Source organism: Carcharodon carcharias, chromosome 3, assembly GCF_017639515.1.
Source record: "Carcharodon carcharias isolate sCarCar2 chromosome 3, sCarCar2.pri, whole genome shotgun sequence".
NCBI classification, from domain to species: domain Eukaryota; kingdom Metazoa; phylum Chordata; class Chondrichthyes; order Lamniformes; family Lamnidae; genus Carcharodon; species Carcharodon carcharias.
Window position 1 is genome coordinate 103,006,753 of NC_054469.1, and position 24,286 is coordinate 103,031,038.

At 42.9% G+C, this 24,286-nt stretch overlaps 1 protein-coding gene across 15 annotated transcripts in view; it reads left to right on the forward strand.

The window, feature by feature from the left end:
- invs (inversin) overlaps positions 1–24,286 on the forward strand; it is a 429,324-nt gene that overhangs the window by 306,571 nt on the left and 98,467 nt on the right. For all 15 annotated transcript variants that reach the window (XM_041184776.1, XM_041184778.1, XM_041184775.1 and 12 more), the window contains one exon: positions 6,431–7,172. In XM_041184776.1, coding sequence (XP_041040710.1) covers positions 6,431–7,172 — 742 coding nt within the window. The remainder of the gene's footprint in view (positions 1–6,430; positions 7,173–24,286) is intronic.

Here is a 24,286-nt window from a genome sequence, read left to right on the forward strand (position 1 = left end):
GTAGCTTCACCAGGTTAACACTTATTTTTAGGTATGCCTAATGCTCCTGGCATGCCCTCCTGCACTCCTCATTGAACCAGGTTTGATCCCCTGGCTTGGTGGTAATGTTGGAGTGGGGGATTAACTGGGCCATGAGGTTACAGATTGTGGTTGAGTACAATTCTTCTGCTGCTGCTGGCCCACAGCGCCTCATGGATACTCAGCCTTGAGTTGCTAGATCTGTTCAAAATCTATCCCATTTAGCATGGTGGTAGTGCCACATAGTCTAGTAGCTACAGGGCCAGCTTGGTCAGTAGTGGTTCTACCGAGCCTCTCTTGGTGATGGACATTGAAGTCCTCCACCCTGAGTACAATCTGTGCCCTTGCCACCCTTAGTGCTTCCTCCAAGTGGTGTTCAACATGGGGGAGCATTGATTAATCAGCTGAGGGAGGATGATACGTGGTAATCAGGAGGAAGTTTCCTTGCCCATGTTTGACCTGATGCCATGAGACTTCATGGGTTCCAGAGTCGATGTTGAGGACTCTCAGGTCAATTCCCTCCCAACTGTATACCACTGTGCTGCCACCTCTGCTGGGTCTGTCCTGCCAGTTGGACAGGACAAACCCATGGATGGTAATGATGGTGTAAGGAACATGATCTGTAAGGTATGATCCCATAAACATGACTACATCAGGCTGTTGTTTGACTAGTCTGTGAGACCTCTCCCAATTTTGGCACAGGCCCCCAGATGTTATTAAGGAGGGCTATGTAGGATCGACAGGGCTGCGTTTGCCATTGAAGTTGCCAGTGCCTAGGTCAATTCTGGGTAGTCCGTCTGGTATCAATCGTTTTTATTGACTTTTTAGTGGTTTGATACAACTGAGTGACTTGCTAGGCCATTGCAGTGAGCAATTTAGGGTCAGCCACATTGCTGCGAATCTGGAGTCACTTGTAGGCCAGACCAGGTGACAATGGCACATTTCCTTCCCTAAAACAGTGAACCAGACGGGTTTTACGACAATTGACAGTGGTTTCATGGTCATCATTAGATTTTTAGTTCCAAATTTTTATTGAATTCAAATTCCACCATCTGCCATTGTGGGATTCGAACTTGTGTTCTCAGAGCAATACCCTGGGTCCCTGGAAGTGGTAGTGCCACACAGTCTAGCAGCTATGTCCTTTAGGACTCGGCTGGCTCAGTCTATGGTGGTGCTACCAAGCCACCCTTGGTGATGGACATTGAAGTCCCCAATCCAGAGTAAATTCTGCACCCTTGCTATCCTCAGTGCTTCCTCCAAGTGGTGTTCAGCATGGAGGAGCACTGATTCAGCAGCTGAGGGGGAGGCAGTATGTGGTAATACCGCTATGCCACCACCTCCCTTCATAGGTAATAAATCAGAATTTTCTTGTCAGTGGAAGTTTTTTTCCAGCTCTCAGCGTGGCGAAGCATATAATAAGAGTGATGGCATTGTACACTTTAATAAATCTCTCAATACCCATAAATTTGGAGAGTTGATAGCAATCTATAAAACATGGTGATCTGCATAATCATTCTAGTAAACTTTGCATGGCCTCTGCAGTGGATTGAAATACATCTGCTTTTTAAAAAAAGAATATAATAAAACAATTTTATTGCAGTTGCATCCCTTATTCCCTTTCTCACTTTCCAACTTAGAGGGTGGGCAGTTGCTTGTTTTCTGCCAAAGCCAGTCTCGTAGACTAAATAGGGGAACTACTGGAGGCAGTTGTAAGCATTTTCTGGGGTATGGGTGAATACTTTATGTATGGGGCAAGATGGGTGGCTAACATGTGCCTCTAATGATGCAGATGCCTGCCAGTGGAGAAGTATTAGTTGACCTACTCTAATTCTGCATGGTCAGCAATGAGACACAGAAGTAGCCCCTTGTGCTCGTTCCAACACTGTGGGGAAACCATAACCAAAAATAACCAAGTTTACTGATTGACCCCCAAATGAAGAAATTACCAACAAGGTACTAATTTTTGTAGCTTTTACTTTAACACAACTCAGAACCAATGCAAATTAAATTAAACTAAACATGAACTAATGGGCAAATGATACTTCACATAAAGGTAAGTTTCACTTTAAATAGCCGATACAAAGATTCATCTTACACAACCACAACTACCCCCCATCACTCATTGCTGACATGTGGCACGAGGTAGTTAAACATTTCTCAGTATGCAGTTCTTTATTCATGAAGGGTAGGTCAGGAGTCCTTTCCGACAACCGCTCTCATCTTTAAGTTTCACAGGTATGATTATCATCAGCAAGGCACACTTTTGCTAATTCTCCCTCCCATGGTCATGTCAGAGACCAGAGTTCCTTTTCAACCAATAACACTCCAGTTCACGATTTGGCCACGCCTAGGAAAATATCCAGCCTTTTAGCATCTCCATCCTATCCATACAACTCTCCAGGTTTTTGATCTTTCTTGCCAGTTTGCACAGTGCCTCCAACAGCTCCTGTTTTTTCTGCCAAAAGCTTTTCGTGAGAGAGATTTGCTTCTTCACCTCACTAGAATTTGGTGTATTTCTGTTTCTGTCTGCATCTGTGTGCTGATCACCTTCACCACCCCCCAGCTCCCCTGGTTGTGTCTGCAAGGCACACTGTATCTTAACTTATTTCCTGTTAGAACTATTTTCAGGTCAAGTGAAGCCAGGTCACATTTCTTACTATACAAGAAAATTACAATTTATGCAAATGCTTAAAACTCCTTTTTAAACATTGTTAAAAATAATTACAGATTCCACAGCAATTTTAAAAAATTACAAATTTTCTTTACTCTATTGTTTCTGGGTCAAAGGTCACACTCATCTGACTCTCAACTACTTTACCCACCTTGGTTCTATATCCCTTGATACTCCTACACCGCAAAAATCTATCAGTCTGTTTTAAAAGTTTTAATTCACTCAGCATCTGCAGCCTTTTTCGGAACCAGGTTCCAGATTTCTATTAACCTTTGTGTGGAAAAGTGTTTCCTGATTTCGGTCCCAAATGGCCCAGCTCCAATTTTATTATGTCCATCTCTACTCCTGCCTCAGCCAATCTGCCGCTGTTGATACTAGCGCTCATCCTTTGTCATCCCAGATTTGATAGATCCGATGCTTTCCTGGCTTGCCTCCCATCTTCTACCCTCTGTTAACTTTAACTCACCCAAAACGTGCTCCCTCTATTCTGTCCAATCCAAAGTTTCAGTAATGAGAAGTACGTAAGAATGGATAAGTGAAGTTAGCATGGGGGAACACCTAGGAAATTACAAATAAGGTCTAAAACAATGATGTGAGAAAGCTGTAAGCAAGACAAGTTCAAGGTAATAGATTGGAAAAGCTAACTGAGGGATCAGAATAGAACTAGCTAAGGCAAGCTGGAAAAAATGTTGGCAAATAAAGAGATAGAACAGCAATGAGAAGAATTCAAATGGTGATCATTATATATATCCTGTTTTTAGAAAAAAGCAAGAACACGCTGACCACAATGAACCACCATAGATAAGTAAAGAGATAAAGGTAAATTTGAAGCTAAAGGAAAAGGCATATATTAATACATCAGCAATAAGTGAGAAACTGACAAAGAGCACGAATAGGATAGGAAAGGTAAAGAAACAATTAGGAAAGCTAAGAGGAACTACGAAATCAAGTTGTCAAGGGATGTAACAAAATAGTAAAATATTCGGCAGACGCAAATATCAAAACAAAAAACTGGATGAGATTGGACCACTAAGGGATGCACAAGATAGCTGCACAGGTAACGACAGTGAAATGTTACATGGTTACTTTGCCTCAGTGTTTGCCAGGTAGACTAACAAGGTGAACATGCCAGCTGAAGAAATCAAAAAGTACAAAATGGCATTTAAGATAGAAAAGCGAAGATGATTGATAAAGTAATCAAACCTAGAGAGGATAAAATCCCCGGTTTAGGTGGATTATATCTACGCTTTTTAAAACCAGTTTGGGAAGAGATAGCAGACATATTATTAAATTATTCTAAGATTCATTAAGACAATAATGAAAGAGCAATGGCAGATAAAGTTATTCCTGTATTTAAAAAGTAAGATAGAACAAGTCTAGGAAGCTATAGACAAGTTAGCTTCACATCAATGGTAGGAAAGATAACGAATCTCCACTCAAAGATGTAATTAAAAAAATCTAGGCTGGAATTTCCTGGCCCTGCCGTGGAAGATTTGGCAGCCCAGCGAAAAATCCATTGACTTTCAAAAGGAAAGGTCATGCTTGACCAGCCTTATTGCATTCTTTGAAAAGAAATGGAAAGAGTAGACAAGGGTAGCGGAGTTGATTAAATATATTTGGATCTTTTAAAAGATATTTGACAAGGTACCACATAGTCGTCAGAGAATGTGAACAAAAGTAAAATGCTGCAGATCCTGTACACCTGAAATAAAAACAGAAAATGCTGGCAATACTCAGATCTGGCAATATCTGTGGAGAGAGAAAGAGTTAACATTTCAGGTCCGTGACCTTTCATCAAAACTAGGAAAAATTAGATATGTAATATGTTTTAAGGAAATGAAGGAGGGGGAGGGGTAGTAGAAAAAAGATCAAAAGGGGAAAGTATGTGATTAGGTGGAAGACAGGACACATTAAATGGCAAAAGAGTTGGTGATGCGAGGCCAAAGGGAGTGGTAATGGGACGAGTAAAGAAACAAAAGATATGTCTATTAGAGTGTGAATGTGAGAATGACGAACAGCTGCCATCTTAAAGCAAAAGAAAAACGAGAGTAAAACCAAAACCTGCAAAGAGAAAGGTAACATATATAAGGACAGAGGTTACGATCTGAAATTATTGAACAAGTGTTGAGTCCAGAAGGCTGCAAAGTGCCTCCAGTGGCTCCCTTGTTTGAGTCTGCAAGACTGGCTTTAACAGGAACCAAGCAACTGCCCACCCTTTTAAGTTGGCAAGAAAGAAAGGGCATGAGGGATGCAACTGCAGCATATTTGTTCTGTTATATCTACTGTTTGTTAAAGAATATATTTCAATGCAGTGCTGAAGTCATTGAAAGTATATTAGAAAGCAATTGTTGAGCCTTCATTGGAAGACTGCAGGAGACTGAAGATAGGTCAGAGTAGGAGCAAGGAGAGAATTAAAATGAGAAGCAACTGGAAGATTTCATGCTTGTGGACTGAATGGAGATGTTCTGCAAAGTCGTCACCCAATCTTCATTTGATTTCCCCAGTATAGGAGCAGATCGCATTGTGAGCAGCGAATACGATATGCTAAATTGTAGGAAGTACACACAAAACCCTTTCACCTGGGGGGAATGTTTGAAGCCTTGGAGGATGAGGAGAGAGGAAGTAAAAGGGATGGTATTGCATCTCTTGTGCTTGCATGGGTAGATGCCAAAGGAAAGGGGAGTGCTGTTGGGGGTGACTGAAGAGAGGACCAGAGTGTCTCAGAGAGAATGGCCTTCTCAAATACTGAAAGGGAAGAGTGGGGGGAAGATGTTTTTGGTGATGGCATTATGCTGGAAGTGGCAGAAAACAATTTGTTGAATACAGAGGCTGAATGGCAATAAATTGAGGTGAGAACAAGGGAAATTATGTCATGGTTATGGGAGGGAGGAGCATGAGTGAGAACAGAACTGAGGTGAGAACTGCGGGAAACGGGATGGATATGGCCAAGGGCCTTGTCAAACATGGTGGAGGGGAATCCCCAATTGAGGAAAAGGAAGTCAACCTCTCTCTTCCTTTAGTTCTGATCTGCTGATGCTTTGCACATAGGAGTTTACTATTTTTGTAGAAGTAGCTGTTTACACTTTACATCAATATGCACATTCTAATCTTTTAAAAAAAGATACAAATAAAACTCAGCTTCGCTATGAGAAAAGATTTTGGAACTAGAAGGGACCTTTTAAAAATACTGTATTGGAGTTAAATTCTGTATGTGCATCGAATTCAGTCTTGGACAACATGCTGCCAACAATACATAACTGTGAAAAACCAGGGTCAAGTGTGCACCATGCATTCAGTAATAAAGTATTGGAGTTACTGTATTTTCTGAGTTTAAGGAGATTGCAGCCCGGCATGTTTTTGGGATTTTGTATTTGTGCATGAATAGCATTTCCAAACAGCATTACACATTCTTGCTAATGCAACATTCTCAATGACCAAATAAATCAACAAATTGGTCGATGTTATAATTAAGAACCTGTTTTTCAACCCAGCTCATAGTGACAATTAAATGTATCCTTTTTCATTGGATTATAAGGATCCTCCTATTTGAAAAGAGTCCCTGAAAAGCAGTTCCTGGTAGGTATGTAGTTGCCAATCTTTGCTGACACTACTAAGAACATAGCTTTTCTTGTATGTAGGTGTAAATTCAGTTGTCACAAAATAAGATGTGTTATAATTTTTTAGATATTTTCCCCAATGTATGAAGCAAAATTAATTTGTAGAATTTTTTCACCGTTCTAGAACCCATCAGAAAAACTTCGAAGAGCAATGATGTCAGTGATCACCAGCAATACACTGAAGGAAGCATCCCTGATCAGCTATACTCTTCCAGTCAGCTCACTCCTTCAGAAAGAGGAGATAGTAACACTGAGAGTGATAGAAAAGTTCCTGTAAGTATCAACAGACTGAATGGCAATAAATTGAAACCCCCTGGCTTTAGGTCAGCCAGTGCAACAAAAAAACTGGTGAAACAACAGAGTCCATCTTCATTGGTTTGTAGCATACGTCATAAAATAAGATCTGAATCTTCCCAACAATATGAGGAGCCTTGGGCAGGAGTAAAATGCGGTCGATTCTCACCTGCTGGTTCAAGCCGTCCTGGAAGCGCCAAACCTATCGTTGTAAACAGTACTGATAATGCTGGCCATACAGTGCAAACTGATACCCAGAGCTCTGAAATCATCACTTCAGTTTTGCATCCTCTGGCCTCCCCAAAACCCAAAAGTGGCAGTTCCCCATCAGCAATTCCAGCCAGTGGAAAGCGCAACAATACTATTGAAAATGCATCTCAGGACAGAACTGGCACTTCTAGATCTCTTAGCACCGAAAAGGGTTCATGCACCACTCTGGTTCATCAGAGCTCTGATATTCTACTTGTCCCTTTGGAAATCCGAGTACAAATAGTCGAAAAGGAGAGATTGAGAAAAGAGCTTTTTCGGAAGAAGAATAGGGCAGCAACAGTTATTCAGAGGGCATGGAAAAGGTAGGAGCCCTTTTATATTAACCTGCTATGTTGTAATATTTCTATGTGTTTTGTCAACAACAGCTTGCTCCCACGTGGTGCCTTTCACATTGAAATTGTCACATAGTGTTTTACAGAGCCATAATGAGACAAAGATGGGCACAATCAAAATAGGAGTTTTTGCAGAAGTAGCCAAAGGTCTTGTTAAAGAGGTGGGTATTAATGAGAGTCTTAATAGAAAAGAGAAAGAAAGTCAGAGGGCTTGGAGAGAGAATTCCTGACCTTGGGACCTCGACAGCTGAAGACATGTGTACCAATCATGAAGCAAAGGAAGAATTGTTGCTCAAGAGGCCAAGTCACAGGAATAGAGAATTCATGGAGCAAGGGCTGTAGGACTGGAAAACATTACAAGGATAGGGAGGGGTGAGGCAAGAATTTAAAATGAGGATGAGAATTGTAAATTGGAGGTACTGGTGGCTTGGGAGCCAATGTATATCAGCAAGCACAGGAGTGATGAGTAGGCAGGGCTTGGTTCAGGATACAATGCACTCAGCATAAACTTGGATGGGTTGAAGTTTATACTGCATGAAGGATGGGAGGCCAGGTGCGTATTGAAATAGTCAAGTCTGGGAGTGACAAGGGTATGTATGAGATTATTGGCAGCAGATGGGCTGAGACAGATGAGGCAAGGTTACTGAGGTGGAAGTAGATGGTCTTTCAAATAAAGAGAATTTTTTTTTATTCATTCATGGGGTGTGGGTTTCGCTGGCTAGGCCAGTATTTATTGCCCATCCCTAGTTGCCTTTGAGAAGGTGATGGTGGGCTGCCTTCTTGAACCACTGCAGTCAATGTGGGGCAGGTACACCCACAGTGCTGTTAGGAAGGGAGGTCCAGGGTTTTGACTCAGCAACAGTGAAGGAACGGCGATATATTTCCAAGTCAGGATAGTGAGGGACTTGGAGGGGAACTTCCAGGTGGTGGTGTTCACATCTATCTGCTGCCCTTGTCCTTTTAGAAGATAGTGGTCATGGGTTTGGAAGGTGCTGTGGAAGGAGCCTTGGTGAATTCCTGCAGTGCATCTTATAGATGGTACCCAGTCCTGCTTCTGTGCGTTGGCGGTGGAGGGAGTGAATATTTAGGGAATGTGGTGCAAATCAAGTGGGCTGCTTTGTCCTGGATGGTGTCAAGCTTTTTGAATGCTGTGGGAGCTGCACTCATCCAGGAAAATTGGGAGTATTCCATCACACTCCTGATTTGTGCCTTGGAGATGGTGGACAGGCTTTGGGGAGTCAGGAGGTAAGTTACACATCACAGAATTCCTAGCCTCTGACCTGCTCTCGTAGCCACAGTTTTTATATGGCTATTCCAGTTCCGTTTCTGGTCAGTGGAAACCCCCAGGATGTTGATAGTAGGGGATTCAGTGATGGTAATGCCATTGAATGTCAAGGGGGTGATGGTTAGATCCTCTCTTGTTGGAGGTGGTCATTGCCTGGCACTTGTTTGGTGCAAATGTTACTTGCCACTTGTCAACCAAAGCCTGGATATTGTCCAGGTCTTGCTGCATTTGGACATGGACTGCTTCAGTATCTGTGGAGTTGTGAATGGTGCTGAACATTGCGCAATCATCAGCAAAAATCCCCACTTCTGACCTTAAGATGGAAGGAAGGTAATTGATGAAGTAGCTGAAGATGGTTGGGCCTAGGACACTACCCTGCGGAACTCCTGCAGTGATGTCCTAGAGCTGAGATGACAGACCTCCAACAACCACAACCATCTTCCTTTGTGCTAGGTATGACTCCAACCAGCAGAGAGTTTTCTCTCTGATTCCTATTATTAGTTTTGTTAGGGCTCCTTGATGCCACACTCCGTCAAATGCAGCCTTGATGTCAAGGCAGTTCCTCTCACCTCACCTCAGGAATTCAGCGCTTTTGTCCACGTTTGAACCAAGGCTGTAATGAGGCCAGCAGCTGAGTGACGCTGGTGGAACTGAAACTGGGCATCAGGGAGCAGGTTATTGCTAAGCAAGTGCCATTTGATAGCACCGTTGATGACCCCTTTCATTACTTTACTGATGATGGAGGGTAGACTGATGGGGCGGTAATTGGCCAGGTTCCATTTGTCCTGCTTTTTGTGTACAGGATATATCTGGGAAATTTCCTACATAGCCAGGTAGATGCCAGTGTTGTAGTTGTACTGGAACAACTTGGCTTAGGGCACGGCAAATTCTGAAGTACAATTCTTCAGTACTATTGCCGGAATATTGTCAGGGTCCATAGCCTTTGCAGTATCTAGTGCCTTCAGCCGTTTCTTGATATCATATGGAGTGAATTGAGTTGGCTGAAAACTAGCATCTGTGATGCTGGGGACCTCCGGAGGAGGCTGAGATGGATCATCCACTCGGTACTTCTGGCTGAAGGTTGTTGCAAATGCATTGTCTTTTGCACCAATGTGCTGGGCTCCTCCATCATTGAGGATGGGGATTTTTGTGGAGCCTCCTCTTCCAGTGAGTTGTTTAATTGTGCACCACCATTCATGGCTGGATGTCGTAGGACTGCAGAGCTTGGATCGGATCTGCTCGTTGTGGGATCACTTAGCTCTGTCTATCACTTGCTGCTTATGCTGTTTGGCATGCAAGTGGTCCTAAGATATAGCTTCACCAGGTTGACGCCTCATTTTTAGGTATGCCCGGTGCTGCTCCTGGCATGTCCTCCTGCGCTTCTCATTGAACCAGGGTTGACCCCCTGGCTTGATGGTAATGGTAGACTGAGGGATATTCTGGACCATGAGGTTACAGATTGTGTTCAAGTACAATTCTGCTGTTGCTGATGGCCCACAGCACCTCATGGATACCCAGTCTTGAGTTGCTAGACCTGTTTGAAATCTATCCCATTTAGCACGATGGTAGTGCCACACAACATGATGGAGGGTATCCTCAGTGTGAAGGCAGGAGTTCATCTCCACAACAAATGTGAGGTGGTCACTCCTAGCAGTACTGTAATGGACAGATGTTTCTGCGGCAGGCAGGTTGGTGAGGTTGAGGTCAAGAATATTTTTCCCTCTTGATGGCTCTCTCACCATCTGCTGCAGACCCAGTCTAGCAGCTATGCCCTTTAGGACTTGGCCAGCTCAGTCACTAATGCTGCTACCGAGCCAGTCTTATTGATGGACATTGAAGTCCTCCACCCAGAGTACATTCTGCACCCTTGCCATCATCGATGCTTCCTCCAAGTGGTGTTCAACATGAAGGAGCACTGATTTACCAGCTGATGGAGGACAGTACATGGTAATCAGCAGGATTACTTAGCCTGATGCCATGAGACTTCATGGGTTTTGGAGTCAATGTTGAGGACTCCCAGAGCAACTCCCTCCCAACTATATACTACTGTGCCACCACCTCTACAGGGATGGTGTTGGTGGTGTCTGGGACATTATCTATAAGGTATGATTCCGTGACGATGATTATGTCAGGCTGATGCTTGACTAATCTGTGAGACAGCTCACCCAATTTTGGCATTAGCCCCTAGATGTTCGTAGGAGGACTTTGCAGGGTCAACAGAGCTGAGTTTGCTGTTGTCATTTCCGCTGCCTTGGTCCCTCCAGTTTCATTCCTTATTTGAGACTTTGTAGCGGTTTGGTAAAACTGAGTTGTTTGCTAGGCCATTTCCGAGGGCATTTAAGAGTCATCCACATTGCTGTGGGTCTGGAGTCACATGTAGGCCAGACCAGGCAAAGACGGCAGATTTCCCTCCCTAACCAGATGGGTTTTTACAACAATCGACGATAGTTTTCTGGTCATCATTAGACTTTTAATTCCAATTCAAATTCCACCATCTGCCCGTGGTGGGATTCGAACCCGGCATTACTCTGGGTTTCTGGACTACCAGTCCAGCGATAACTCCACTATGCCATCGCCTCCCCAGGGTGAAGGAGGGGTGGGGGCCTTTAAAAGTTGAGTGTTTAATAGGAGGGTGAGGTTGTGAAGAGTTTGGTTCAACCTGACAGAACAGATGGCAAGTTTGCAGAGTTTGTGATGGGACCAGTTGATGATGATTTCTATCTTTCCAACACTTAATTGGAGCTAGAAATGGCAGTCCATTTAAGGCTGTGTTTTGGACAAGCAGCATTTCATCACAGTGGCAGTGGAGCTGGAGATATGGGTGCTGTCAATGTACATGTGGGAACAGACGCCATGAGATACGTTTTCATTAAGAGGTTGGGACCCTGACATCAGATGCATGTCCAGGTCCTGATACTGCATCACATCGGTCTCTGGCACCCAAAACAATTTTTAACAAGCTGGCCAGTGAATGGCTGGGTTTGGCATTGCCTTCTAATTAGTGACAGCAGTGGTGTAGAATAGGCAGGAGAGCAGAGAGATGGGCGCAATTTAAAGGCTGCTTAACATGCATAGAATCCTGTGTTGTTGCTCATTTTTAGGTATGCCAGGTGCTGCTCCTAGCATGCTGTCCTGCACTCCTCATTGAACCAGGTTTCATCCGCTGGCTTGATGGTAATGGTAGAGTGAGGGTTATGCCACACTGTGAAATTACAGATTATAATGGAATACTATTCTGCTACTGATGGCCCACAGCAAGTCATGGATGTCCAGTTTGAGCTGTTAGATCTGTTCTGAATCCATTCCATTTAGCACGGTGATTGTGCCACACAACACAATGGAGAGTTTCCTCAATGTAAAGATATGACTTTATCTCTACAGGGTCTGTGTGGTGGTGACTCCTGGACAGAGTATCTTTGACAGGTAGACTGGTGAGGATGAGGTCAAGTAGGTTTTTTTCCCTTGTGTTGGTTGTCTCGCACCACCCCCCCACTCCCCCCGCCCCCCTCGCTGTTACATGCCCCCCTCGCTGTTACAAGCCCAGTTCAGCAATTAGGTCCTTCAGAACTCCACAAGAGCCAGTATTTCCACAGCTAGAGTGCTTCTAACAATCTCTTTTATTTTCTTAGCTTCCCGTGCAAAAGGATATTATTTCCCATTTTCATCCATCAGAAATAGATATTCTGGTGAAGCTACTTCCATATCAGGAAGATTAGCTTGTGAAACATCGTTAAAAACGAGTAGCAACATGTTCTTTGGGTCGACTAAGGAAGGGAACTTATGTACACATTTATCCAGATTTAATTTTTTCAATGTTTGATTTACCTTTAAAACATTCTCTAATTTAGGGTATTTCATTGAAGTACTTAACATCAAAACCAGTGTCTGGTGTAGTCTGAGTACACAAGTTCAATTGACCAATCAAGCTTCACAATTGCTCTGTCTCTTTAGATAAAACATCATCTTTCTATGATGACCTAGTACAATTATCCAGGATGAAAATAACACTCTCTAAATAGGATTGTTGATTTAAAGTTATTTCAGACCAACTCGGGTTAATATCTAAACTAATATATTTAAAAGCCCTTCAAGTCTGCCTCCAAATTTTAAATTCTACGCTAATCGTATTAATAATACATTTTTCAAATTCCACAGTACCACTCCATAAGAAGTCATCAACATGCATCAAGAAGATGCTTGAAAGGTTTCCTTTAGGACACCAATAAAACATTGCAAGATTTGCTTTTAGTTGAATACAGCTTATTTTCAGCAAAACAGATCTCACTGATGAGTAGCATACCTTAGAGGCATCATTCAGGTCGTAACCCATTTACTTCGTTTCCATAATTTTCCTTCTGCATCTTCTGCCTCTTTGGGTGTTTCAGAAACACTTTTTTCTGGAAAGAGATCGCCCTGCAGAAATGCGGCTTTTATGTCAATTGATCTACGCCATTGATGTCCAGTAGAATTTGGTGCTCGCCAAACTTGTGACGACCAGGTTACCATATTCAGCACGTGATACAAAATATATGCAATACTAATAAAACAATTGCAAAATATTTTGAAAACAGGTTTGAGGTTTTAAACTGTCAGCAGCCAAGACCAAAACCAGAGCCAGAGCCAAGAGAACAGCTTCAAAAGGTTGCTATCCCACTGTTCCACAAAACCAGCCTGGTGTATACTCTGAAAGGGTGTGGACAATCTATGAACTGCAATGTCCTGTTTCTGAGAGTGTATTCCAGTTTATTTCAAAAAAACCAAATTTCTTCAAAAATACTGTCGTAATTGATAATAGAAGACTCTGGGAGGGAAATGAATCAACAAATCTCCACGTATTTGTTTCTGTGCTCTGACTCTTGCTTTGTTTATGCTCTGTTGCTTACCATTTCCAAACACAGTATCTAGACATTTAATAGACCTTTGGCTAATGCCAACCGCCTGTAATATCTCTGTTCATGTGAAAGCATCCTATTTTCAATCACTCATCTTAACAGATCTATTAAGATGAAAGCTGAACACATCTGGATGTTGCTGCACCACCCCAGCTTGCCAAAATTATATGTCTCAACCCTCATTGGTAGCTTTGCAGTCATGCCTGTTGCTTATACAACTGCACTGTTTTGCGAAAACTGCCGACTATCAGCTAAACAAAATCAGTCAGCATCCACTGTGTCATTAAACTCTCCAAGAAAATTTTGAGAGCCATCAGACTGCTGCCTTTCCAAAGGCTGGCCCTGCATTTACAGTGCTTCACAGAGTGGTCCTACAGATTGTCCTTTAGAGACACCCAATGAGAATAGAAACAAAGAACATAACAAATAGCGGATTATTTTTTATGTTTCATTGAGCAACTGGTCCTTCAGCTTCCAGGTTACTATAAACCCAACAATTGAGCTATATTCTGATAAACATAGTTGCTGTCTGATGGATATGTGATTCCTGTCTCTCAGCAATGTGATTTGATTCTTCCTTGCTCAATTAGGGATGGATGACAAATAGTGATCTAGCGAGTGACATTCATACTTATCCATTGCTGCAATTTTAATACAACTCAGTATTGTGTGGCTGTAAAAATGAACAGCATTAATTTGCCATGTGTTTGTGGCCAATTCGCCACATGTGATGAGTGGCAAATTTATTGGACAACACTGATCTACACTCCCGTGAAAATGCGGCCAAATGAGTTTAAAAAAATTTGTTACTTTTCCAGCTGTCTAACATCTGTATCACCCAGTCGCTTGTCAAAATCCCAAGAACTAGCCTCACTTTAGATTAATAAATCCCGCCTGCATGGGCTTTTTCAGTGCAAATCCACCCATGTGACAAGGTTGTTTGATACTTATCTGGTACCTCAGAAAAAATCCTGAAACCTATCCAACTATTTAACCTGATCTGTTTTGTCTCTCATTAGTTTCCTCAAGTTTATTGGCAACCATCAAAACTGCACAATTCTGAGGACTTCTGCTTCTAGTTCTGTTAGAAGGCAGTTCTATGGCCTTTATTTCATCACCTAGTTTATTTAAGCTATGGGCTTTACTTATGCTTTTAAGTCTGCTGGGGCTACTCCTGCAAGTTCTTGACTATTGGTAGTTTTTTTCAGTTTGTGACTGTCTTCTGCCACAAGCCACTTCTGGACTCATTGTCAGAATTGTACTGTACATTTTTACTCTTCACTCTTTCACTCCATTCTGCTGGTCCATGGAGCTCACTTCTTGACCATCATCCTAAACATTCATTTCCGTTCTGGGCAATTGGCCTATGGAGGTGATAGCTCAGTCATGTGTGTCATAATCACATAGATTACCAATATTCATCCCTTGAAATACCACATTCTGTTCCTCAGGACCTTCATCACAAAACACATGGACATTTGAAGTTCATGGTCTCTCATATACTTCAACCAACTGTCTTACCAACATGGCCTATTACCCTACCAGGGTCTTTCCATTCCCTATGACCCCATCTTTTATCGTATATTAAATCACAAATTAAATCCATTTGGTCTTATATGATACCTTAGTGCTCTCCAGTTTTCTCTGAGATCTCAGCCTTGATGAAAGCCTGTCCCCTTGTGTGTAAAGTTTTCAAATGTCCAGCAAATGGAACTAATTGTATCACCTTCTAGAGTAGGAGGACCATTGCACAGAGCAGAAGTCAATTTTGTATTTTACCCATAGAATAATTGATGGCGGCTATATCCTCCAACCAACTGAAGTGAATTCTTTGCATGAACTACCCACGCCAGGGCAGTTGTCAATTTGCAGTCAGGTTGATCAACTAAAATTTTATGCAGCATTTTATTGATCACTGCATGACTTCTTTCACAAAGTCCGTTTATGAAAAGATTTTGGCAAATTCCCCTCTGCTGTTTGAGTTGACATGTGGACCCCTTCAAAAATGCAACCCCATGAACAGGCGATAAAAGAACATGCAGGGTTCTGTAGCCATTTCTCTGAAGCTGAATTTGACAAATCCACAGTGTTGATTATTTTACATAATTTGGCTGCAAGGTTGGTTCAGTGAGATGTTCTTCATTCAACAAGAATGAGTGAGGGTAAAGTCATTGCACTTGGCATCCCTAGTGGAACAGTACATTTTCAGCATATGCCAGGAATGGCCAAACCTCAGGTCGTGAGCTGCACGCGGCTCTTTTCCACAAAGTGTGTGTGGCTCAGTGACCAAGAGGCAGAGCAAGCACATGTTGTGCGGCAGCGCTGGAGATGACAGTGCAGTGAACAGGGTGACAGGGACGAACAGACAATTGGCGGAGCTGCTCATGCTATAATGTGACTGTAGTGAGTTGGTTGACAACCATGCGCTGTTTGTGACTGCATCTGGGATCTTTTCCTGTTCTTGTTATTCGTTCATTCATTCACTAACTATTTGGCAAACGCATGCAGAACCTTTGCTGTGATATAAGCACAATGTGTTTCTGGCTGAAAACAATCGGCATTCTAGCAGCAGAATCAGGGCACTGAGCTCCTTGACTGTATGTCTGTGTGCAAGTTTGCAAGCAGTGGGCAGATGAAGGAGGAAGTTGGTGTTGTGCAGGAGGTTGGTGCAGAGATTAGAGCTGAGCTGGAAAAGGAATGCTGGATTAATTGCAAGAAGACAAGCTGCAGGGGGCAGGGAAATAAATAAATACATACATTAGTAAATGTTTTTGTATTTATGTTTATGTTAAATATGTTTCCTCACATAAGTGTGTGCAATAGTAATAAGCATGCGACTGTAAAGGTTGCTTGTGTCTAGTGGCTCTCAAATGTCTGAAGATTATCATCTGTGGCTCTAAAGTTCGGAAAGTTTGGCCACCCCTGGCATATGCTGAGAATTACATCATTGAGTGGCCTGGCTCCTTTGCAGGTCGACTGACATGCAGAAGTACCCAAGCTGTCACTAATTACTCCATCAAATGAAACACTGGGTGAGAGCTGTGGTGACTGATAAGGCATTATGTGTGGGTCACAAATTGCTAACAGGTTTCTTCGTTAGAAAGTGCAAGGGTGGGTGGTTGGGGTCACCTTTTACCTTACAAAGTGAATAATAAGTGTCATGACTTCCGGATTTTATCCAGTCCAATTAAGTTACTTGCTGTGCATGGGCTGGGCTTTTTGAGAAATTAGTCGACAGCATTCAAAATCAAGAAGATGATCCAGGTCTAGGGCCGGGAGCGTGGGGGGAACATGGTGCAGTTGTGAAGGGAGTTGTGGGCGAGGAAGAAAATGATCCAGGTCTAACGGGGGGGCAGGGAGGGGGGGTGGCGGGGGGAGAAATGATCTATCATTTTCTCTGGATCATGTTGTCCTGGCCAGAAGGCAGGAAGAAACAAATTTATATATATCAACATCTGCCTGGCTACTTTATAAAGTAATTTTATCTGTTTCTCAAAATGGACATTTGCTGGACTGATAAAACGGCCCCGGCTGACCACATGATTGTCATTCTGGAAGCTTCTGAGCAGCTTAAACATGAACAAAGGCTAACACACCAAAATCCCTGGAATGCAACATGCCTTGCATTGTATAAACATCCCAGCTAAGCCAAGGCATAGTATTCGTAGATGTATCTGTACCAGCCTGCTCTGGACAAATGCAGAGTTGTTTAGGACTCATCATCTTCAACGTTATACGAATGGCTCTTCAGTTACCTGCTCAAAATGCAATGGATTTTCATAAAGGGGCCTAGTTAGCTTAATAGCTCGACCCAAAACCACCCTGCCACGTGCTCGAGACTTGAGCTGTTTGAATTCCTTTCATTCAACAGCTTTTGAACTTTATCTTCAGTTGTAGTTTAACCTTGGAAGTGAAAACCAGATTCCAGGCAAGCAGCCTGCCTTTGACTTCCATCTCTCTCCAAGTCTGATTTCCAGAAAGAACCTTGTATTTCACCTACAGAGGGAACTAATACCCAGGATACAAGAATACTTTGCTGCATCTTCAACAGACTTGACTTGCAGCTAAGTTCTTAGGATCAAGTCCAGGGATTCTGCCAGAAAAAGCCAGCTAAAAGACACCACAGGACTTTTGATTCTGGACTTTGGACTCACGTGAAACCATAGCTTTTATTTTTACCATGGTCTTGCCCCGAACCCCTTTCTTTCTCTTATTTGTCCTTTAATGTATGAATGCAAAAAGGGGCGACATTGCTAAATCCCTTTCCGGGTTTTGTGTATGTGTATGTAAAATAAACTACCCCTCTCATTTTAGCTTATCTCGAGTTTGCCGTGGGGTTATTAATCGAGGATTGGATTCGTCCAGAACTGAAGAGTTGGGGAAATTATGCCACCAGTTATAAAGGGAGGAATCAAAAATCAATAACATCTTTCTGGTTACGGACTGGTAGTGGGTGGAGAAATCAGAGCTGTTTACATTAATCCCCCTCCGGTCTGGAGCACATTCTTCCTCTCATCAACACCATAGCCCTCTCCCCCTGCCCCGTTTAGATCTTAGTCACATTCTTTTCCCTTCCTCTGTTCTCTCCATGCTCTCTGCACCGAGCTCCTGACCTTATCCCCCCCACAAACTCCTGAGGTCTTCTCCCCTCTCCCCCATCTCCTCTGTCCTCATCTCGTGCGCCTCTCTCCCCAGGTTCCACTCTTCCCGCTAGCGGTGACACTGCTGAGCTATCTGCCCACTGATTTGGCCAGCAGCTCTGGGAGGTGGGGTGGACTCCCACTTTTGGTCCCAGCGGTGGGACTTTTTCAGTGTTGACAAAATCCATCCTTGGCTGTGCATTCACAGCTCTGGTGCAGTATGCAGGGACAGTGCTGACTTCCCAGCCACGATGTCAGTATTCACAGCAAAAAGAAATAGCATTGTCCAAGAGCAGATAAATTAGATAAGGAAACATTTCTGAAAGCATTCTTTTTTGAATAAGCATGGAAGATGCCCAAGTATTGACATTGATCATGTATGTGTGATTGAACTGTAAGGTAAAGAAAATAGGATTAAAAGCCAGGAGAAGAAATCAAGCTGGCTGGCAAGGCCAAGCTGGGAGTCCCAACCATAAAGGCACAGATAGGCAGAAATTGATTTCCTCGGATTCTTGGACTGGTTAAGCAAATTTTCAATGAATCTGTCAATAAGTCCAGCAAATTTCATCTTTATACTTATCTCTTAAGCCTACTTTTTAGTTGAAATTGGTGAAGATAGGAATTTCACGCAGTTAGTTAAAAAAAGTGGATTGCTTGTAAATCTTTGACTCGTCATTAATAAATTCTTGTGGTTAGTACATAAGTTCAAATCCTGTTGTTAAGATTCTTTCTCGTTGGTTTAAGGAAGAAGTGACTCAATGGTAATGAGTTTCCAAACTCAATAAGTATGTGGGGTAGAGGAGAAGGAACTATCAGCCTGAGTGGGAAGATTTTGAGAGGGTCAATTTTGGTTATGCTTGTGTACACCTTAGCACTGGCTAGAGAGAAATATTGACTAAAGAAGGTGGCATCAGGAAGTTTTAAAAATGTATTTCATCAGCATGTTTTGTAATATCCGCATGGTTATATTGAGTTCTGTCTGTATGTTTTGAATGCTATTTTGTCATCCTTAGCTCAGTAATTCAATAATATTTAATAAGATTTTCTGCAAATATGATGTGATCCTTAGTTGATTTGCTGGCTGTTAATGGGCATGCTGCATGTCTGAGCAATTTTCGTCACATCCGGCACTGCATTCAGAAATCCCAAATTATCTAAGCAACATTAAATATATTTTAACAGATTTTTCATTAACCTTGCCAAGTGGCTTCCTCTAGTGAAATTTTGATTGCATTATCACAAGCCATCTGTGATCTTATTTTCATAATTTGATAATTAAAAAAAAATCCTTTCACAAATATAACTAAACTGAAAATTTTTGATCAGGTTCTGAATTGTTTTCAAAGACCTTTCCACTCTGAAGTATCCTTGCCTTTCGCCTCTCATCACAGTATATACATTCATAAATTTTGATTTCTCACCTCAATGCATTTTACGCATGTCATCACCAAACATGAAAGTTGACTTTACATAGGATTACATAGAATCTCTGTAAATAGAAAGTAGTTGTTGGCATGGGTTCAATTTAAAAATGGGAGTTCTAATTATGAAACTAAGGTGAAAGTTTGGAAATGTATAAATATTGTAATATATATCGTATCGAAATAAACACTAGAATTTTTGGCAATTAAAAGACAGCATTATTCCAGTGCTTTATTAAAGTGGTCTGATACTTTCCTTTATTTGTAACAATTTTTATTAAAATTTACTAATGGATCTCCCACTGTGTTTCTCATGGTAAATCAGACAAAGAAAATATCTCTACATGTATTAGTGGCTGTAGGTATAGATGGAGGTATAAATGGAGACCTGCAGCTTCTGGAGTTTACTAGATGGAGTAAACTTCCATCTAGTGGTTGAAGTGTTGCAGGTGTGAAGGGAGGTGTCAGGAACAGCTGGCAGAATTGATCTCTGAAGAGAAATGAAATGGCAGACTGCCAAATCAAAGTTTAAAAGTAGGTAATCATGGCAGGAAAAGCATCCTAAAAGGCAATTAGAGGAAACTGGAAGCCCTAAGGGTGAAAGCTGGGTCCTGTGTGATGGGAGGAGTGGCACAAATAGCCTGAATGATCATACTCTAAAGAGAAAAAAACTAGTAGGTTGCTCAAAAAATCAGGAAAGCTAAAAAAGAAAGGTAATCATGGCAGGAAAGCGTTTTAAAAAGCATTCAAAGTCAGCAGGAAGGCTTAGAGGTTTGAAACCAAGTCCAATGGGGGAGGAAGAGGTGGAGGGAATAGGTTGCAGCATCGACCCTCAGAAGAGATTAAACTGGTAGGATGCCAAAAACAGTCAAGGAATCTGAAAAACAGAAGTCATGTTGGAGAAAGCATTTTAAAAGGCACCGAGAGGCAGCAGAAAGCTCTAACTGGTAGAAAACCAAAGGGTATGGAATGTGACAGGAACAACCTGCAGAATCAGTCTCTCAGACAGAACGTCATTCAGAAAAGTTACATGATTCATCTAAAAAGTAAAGAAGGACATGCATTTATGTACCACCTTTCATGATCACAGGACGCCCCAAAGTGTTTTACAGCCAATGAAGTACTTTTTGGAGTGCACCCACGGTTGTAATGTTACTGTTGCAACACTGCACACAGCAAATTTCCACAAACAACAATGTGATAGACAACCAGATAATCTGATTTTGTGATGTTGATTGAGGGATAACTATTGGCCAGGGCAACATGGATAACTTCCCTGCTCCTTAAAAGAGTGTGGGTACAGGGATCGACATCTGAAGTTTATGAAGCATTACCTAGTGGTAGAAAGTTATATCTATAGGAGTGATTGAGTGTCACAGAGGTGATGTGCAAAGCACAGCTTTGACTTGCAAGGGGTAAGCCACGAGCTGGAGATGCAGTGAGAAGGGAGGGTCAGAGGCCGTGAACCAGAGGGTTGGCAGAGAGAGGGATGGTCGGGGAGAAGCAGAGCCCGCTCCAAAATGGTGCCAATAGAGGGTCATGTGGCCTAAGTCAACCGGCACAAAGTTGACTTTAAAATGAAACTTGCAATACAACGTGAATATGGGCCTCATTAATTGACCGATGTTAAAGCGGAACGACTCAAAGCGGGGCAACTTAAAACGGGGACTTACTGTAAATGCATAAGGCAAGTGACGGATGGATTGTTTCTTGGGGTGGCAGTTAAATCAACTTTGCCTGTAATGCCACTTGTTCGTATGAGTTTGGGTTTGTGTCTCTGGCTGGCATCCCACAGGTCCGTGGTGCCATTGATTGCACACACATGATAATCTGAGGGCCACCAGTTCAACCAGGAATATTCATCAACTGCAAGTGATTCCATTCGATCAATGTGGTATGCAACCACAAGAAAAATATCATACAAGTGTGTGCCAGATTCCTGGACATTGCTATGATGCTTTCATCATGCAACAGTCCAAGCTCCATGAACTTTTTTGACCTGTAAGCAGATTTAAGGGGTGGCAGCTGAAGACAAAGGATACGCCCTTAAAATTCAATGTTCAAGATGCAAGATACGGGAGGTGGTGGTATAATGGTATTGTCACTGGGTTAGTATTCCAGAGACCCAAGAAAATGCTTAGGGACCCGGGTTTGAATCCCCACCCACAGCAGCTGGTGAAATTTGAATTCAATAAAAATCTGGAATTAAAATTCAATGATAACCACGAAACTGTTGTAAAAATCCATTTGGTTCATTAATATCCTTCAGGGAAGGAAATCTACCATCCTCATCTGGTCTGGCCTACATGTGACTCCAGACCCACAGCAATGTCATTGACACTTAAATGCCCTCTGCACAATTAGGGATGAACAATAAATGCTGGCCTAGCCAGCGACGCCCGCATCCCCTGAACAAATGATAAAGAAATTACCAGTTTATGAACAGATCCGGAGGTGCCCTTCATTAGCAAGGGTCTCCAGAATGATCATGATGTTCTACATGACATTGCACAGCAGTAAAGATTGGAACTGGAGGAGGAACAAGGTACTTAGCAGACATCACCTGTAGAAGATTCCAATGAAAGATGTGAAGGATGTGGATGGTGCCTCCAATGCTGAACTAGCCACTCCTATCACTGCCTGAAATGGCAAAGATTCCATTATAGCTGTAAAGATCAATTAGTCAATGTGAATGAACTGATGTAACTATCATATCTAATAGTCACTCTCCAAGCATTCCCATTCCACTGCTGCAAAACAGAACTGTAACTGACCACTCACCCTTTTGTAGGGATTTGCACTCCATACTAAACCCCAGAATAAGAAATTCTTGTCAAGGAATAACCATTTTGCTGACCAATCACTAATTCAGTGTGCAAACTAATGAGATTTATTGGACAATAAAGATTGGTAATTAACATTTAATTAGTCGGGGCATGGCACGTTACACATGATTTTGTCGGTCAACTCATGTCATTCTTTTTTATGGATTCTGGGACTTTTAGAGTTCTTTCTTCTTGGTTCCTTGAGCCTGATCCTCTGACTCATGATGTCCTCAAGATTTTAGCTTAGCCAACTTAAATCTAACATACATATAAAACTCTTTGCAGCTTTAAGATTCAAACTCTCATGGATCCTTTTCTAACTCATAGCTTCCAATCCACCTTAACTACTGAAGCTACACATTTCGCAGTTGCTTGTTGAGTGTTCTCACTCTCTGGTATAAACATCTTTCTAACAAATGGGTAGAATCATCCCAGAATTGCACTAAGTGCGGTAGTGGGCATGAAAAGCTATGTTTTATCTGCTGGCTGCAATGGCAGGTTTTTGCGCTGTATCACCCCCTTCCCTTCTCATAAATTATGCAGTCACAGGAAACGCACCATCTCGCTGGTGGACAGTCTCCGATTTACCCCTCATGCTGTTACCTTGACGCTTCTTCACTCCGGGCACCATATTTAAACTGCAGCCGCACAAATTGTTCTCATTGCTTGCAGTCCAGGACTGCTCCAGTGAAGACATGGCCCCAAAAGCCAAGAAGACTGCAGCCTCCCATTCAGTGACGCACCCCTGGAACACCTGCCGCGATGTCCTCCACCCCCACTCTGGCCGCAGGAGGCCCATCAGTCTCACAAATCGGCTTGGGAGGCAGTGGACAAAGGTGGTCAGTGTCAGTGCTGCACACAAGAGGTTGGCAATCCAGGGCAGAAAAAGGATGAATGATCTCATCCGTGCCACCAGAGTAGGTCATCCATCTCATCATTTTCAACTCACCTACTCAGAAGCCCATCACACATTAATTGCCAGCTCAAGGCACATCACCACTCTCTCTCTCACACACACCCTCACATCTCCATTTGGCCTCATCTCCTCTGGCTCCTCTGCCTCCTCATCCCGTCCATGACTCCACTCAGCACACACGCATGCCTGGCATCCTACTTATTTGGCCTGGCATGCGCCTTGCTTGTACTGTCTCCATCTGTCATGCGCAATCGATAGGAGAGGTCCTAGAATGGGATGGAGTGCCGGACATTCAGTTCCTCGCTCCATTCAAAAATCACGTGTTGGAGCTGACCGGAGACGGCGTGGACCATTCCTATGGGGACAGTGAGGTTGCAGCAAGCATCCACATGAGGATCCTGCACCAGACCATCCCTCTGTCCAAGGTACTCTCAGTCCACTGTTCTGTGTGTAACACGGTTGTCAAACACTAATAATCTACACATTCTTTCTAGACACACCTGCCACGTCGCCCTCAGGCAACCTTGACCCTGACAAGCACCCTGAGGGCAGCACCATTGAAGACCCATCACAACGCTCACCAACACCCTCCACCAGCGCAGCGACACACACCTCAGTGGGACCTATATGTAGAGCAGCTTCAGGATCACAATCTGGTGTGCACAACACACAATCTGTTCCACAGCAGGAGGAGGCAGGGACATCCGAGGTCACCGGCTCTCTGAGGACTGCTGGAGGCAAGGACCCTGCTGAGTCCGAGTCAGATGATGAGCCTTTGGACTCGTCCTCAATCATTTTTTTAAAATTCATTCATGGGATGTGAGCTTCGTTGGCTGGGACAGAATTTATTGTCCATCCCTAGTTGCCCTTGAAAAGGTAGTGGTGAGCTGCCTTCTTGAACTGCTGCAGTCCATGTGGTGTAGGTACACCCACAGTGCTGTTAGGAAGGGAGGTCCAGGATTTTGACCCAGTGACAGTGAAGGAACGGCGATATATTTCCAAGTCAGGATGGTGAGTGACTTGGAGGCGAACTTCCAGGTGGTGGTGTTCCCATCTATCTGCTGCCCTTGTCCTTCTAGATGGTAGTGGTCGTAGGTTTGGAAAG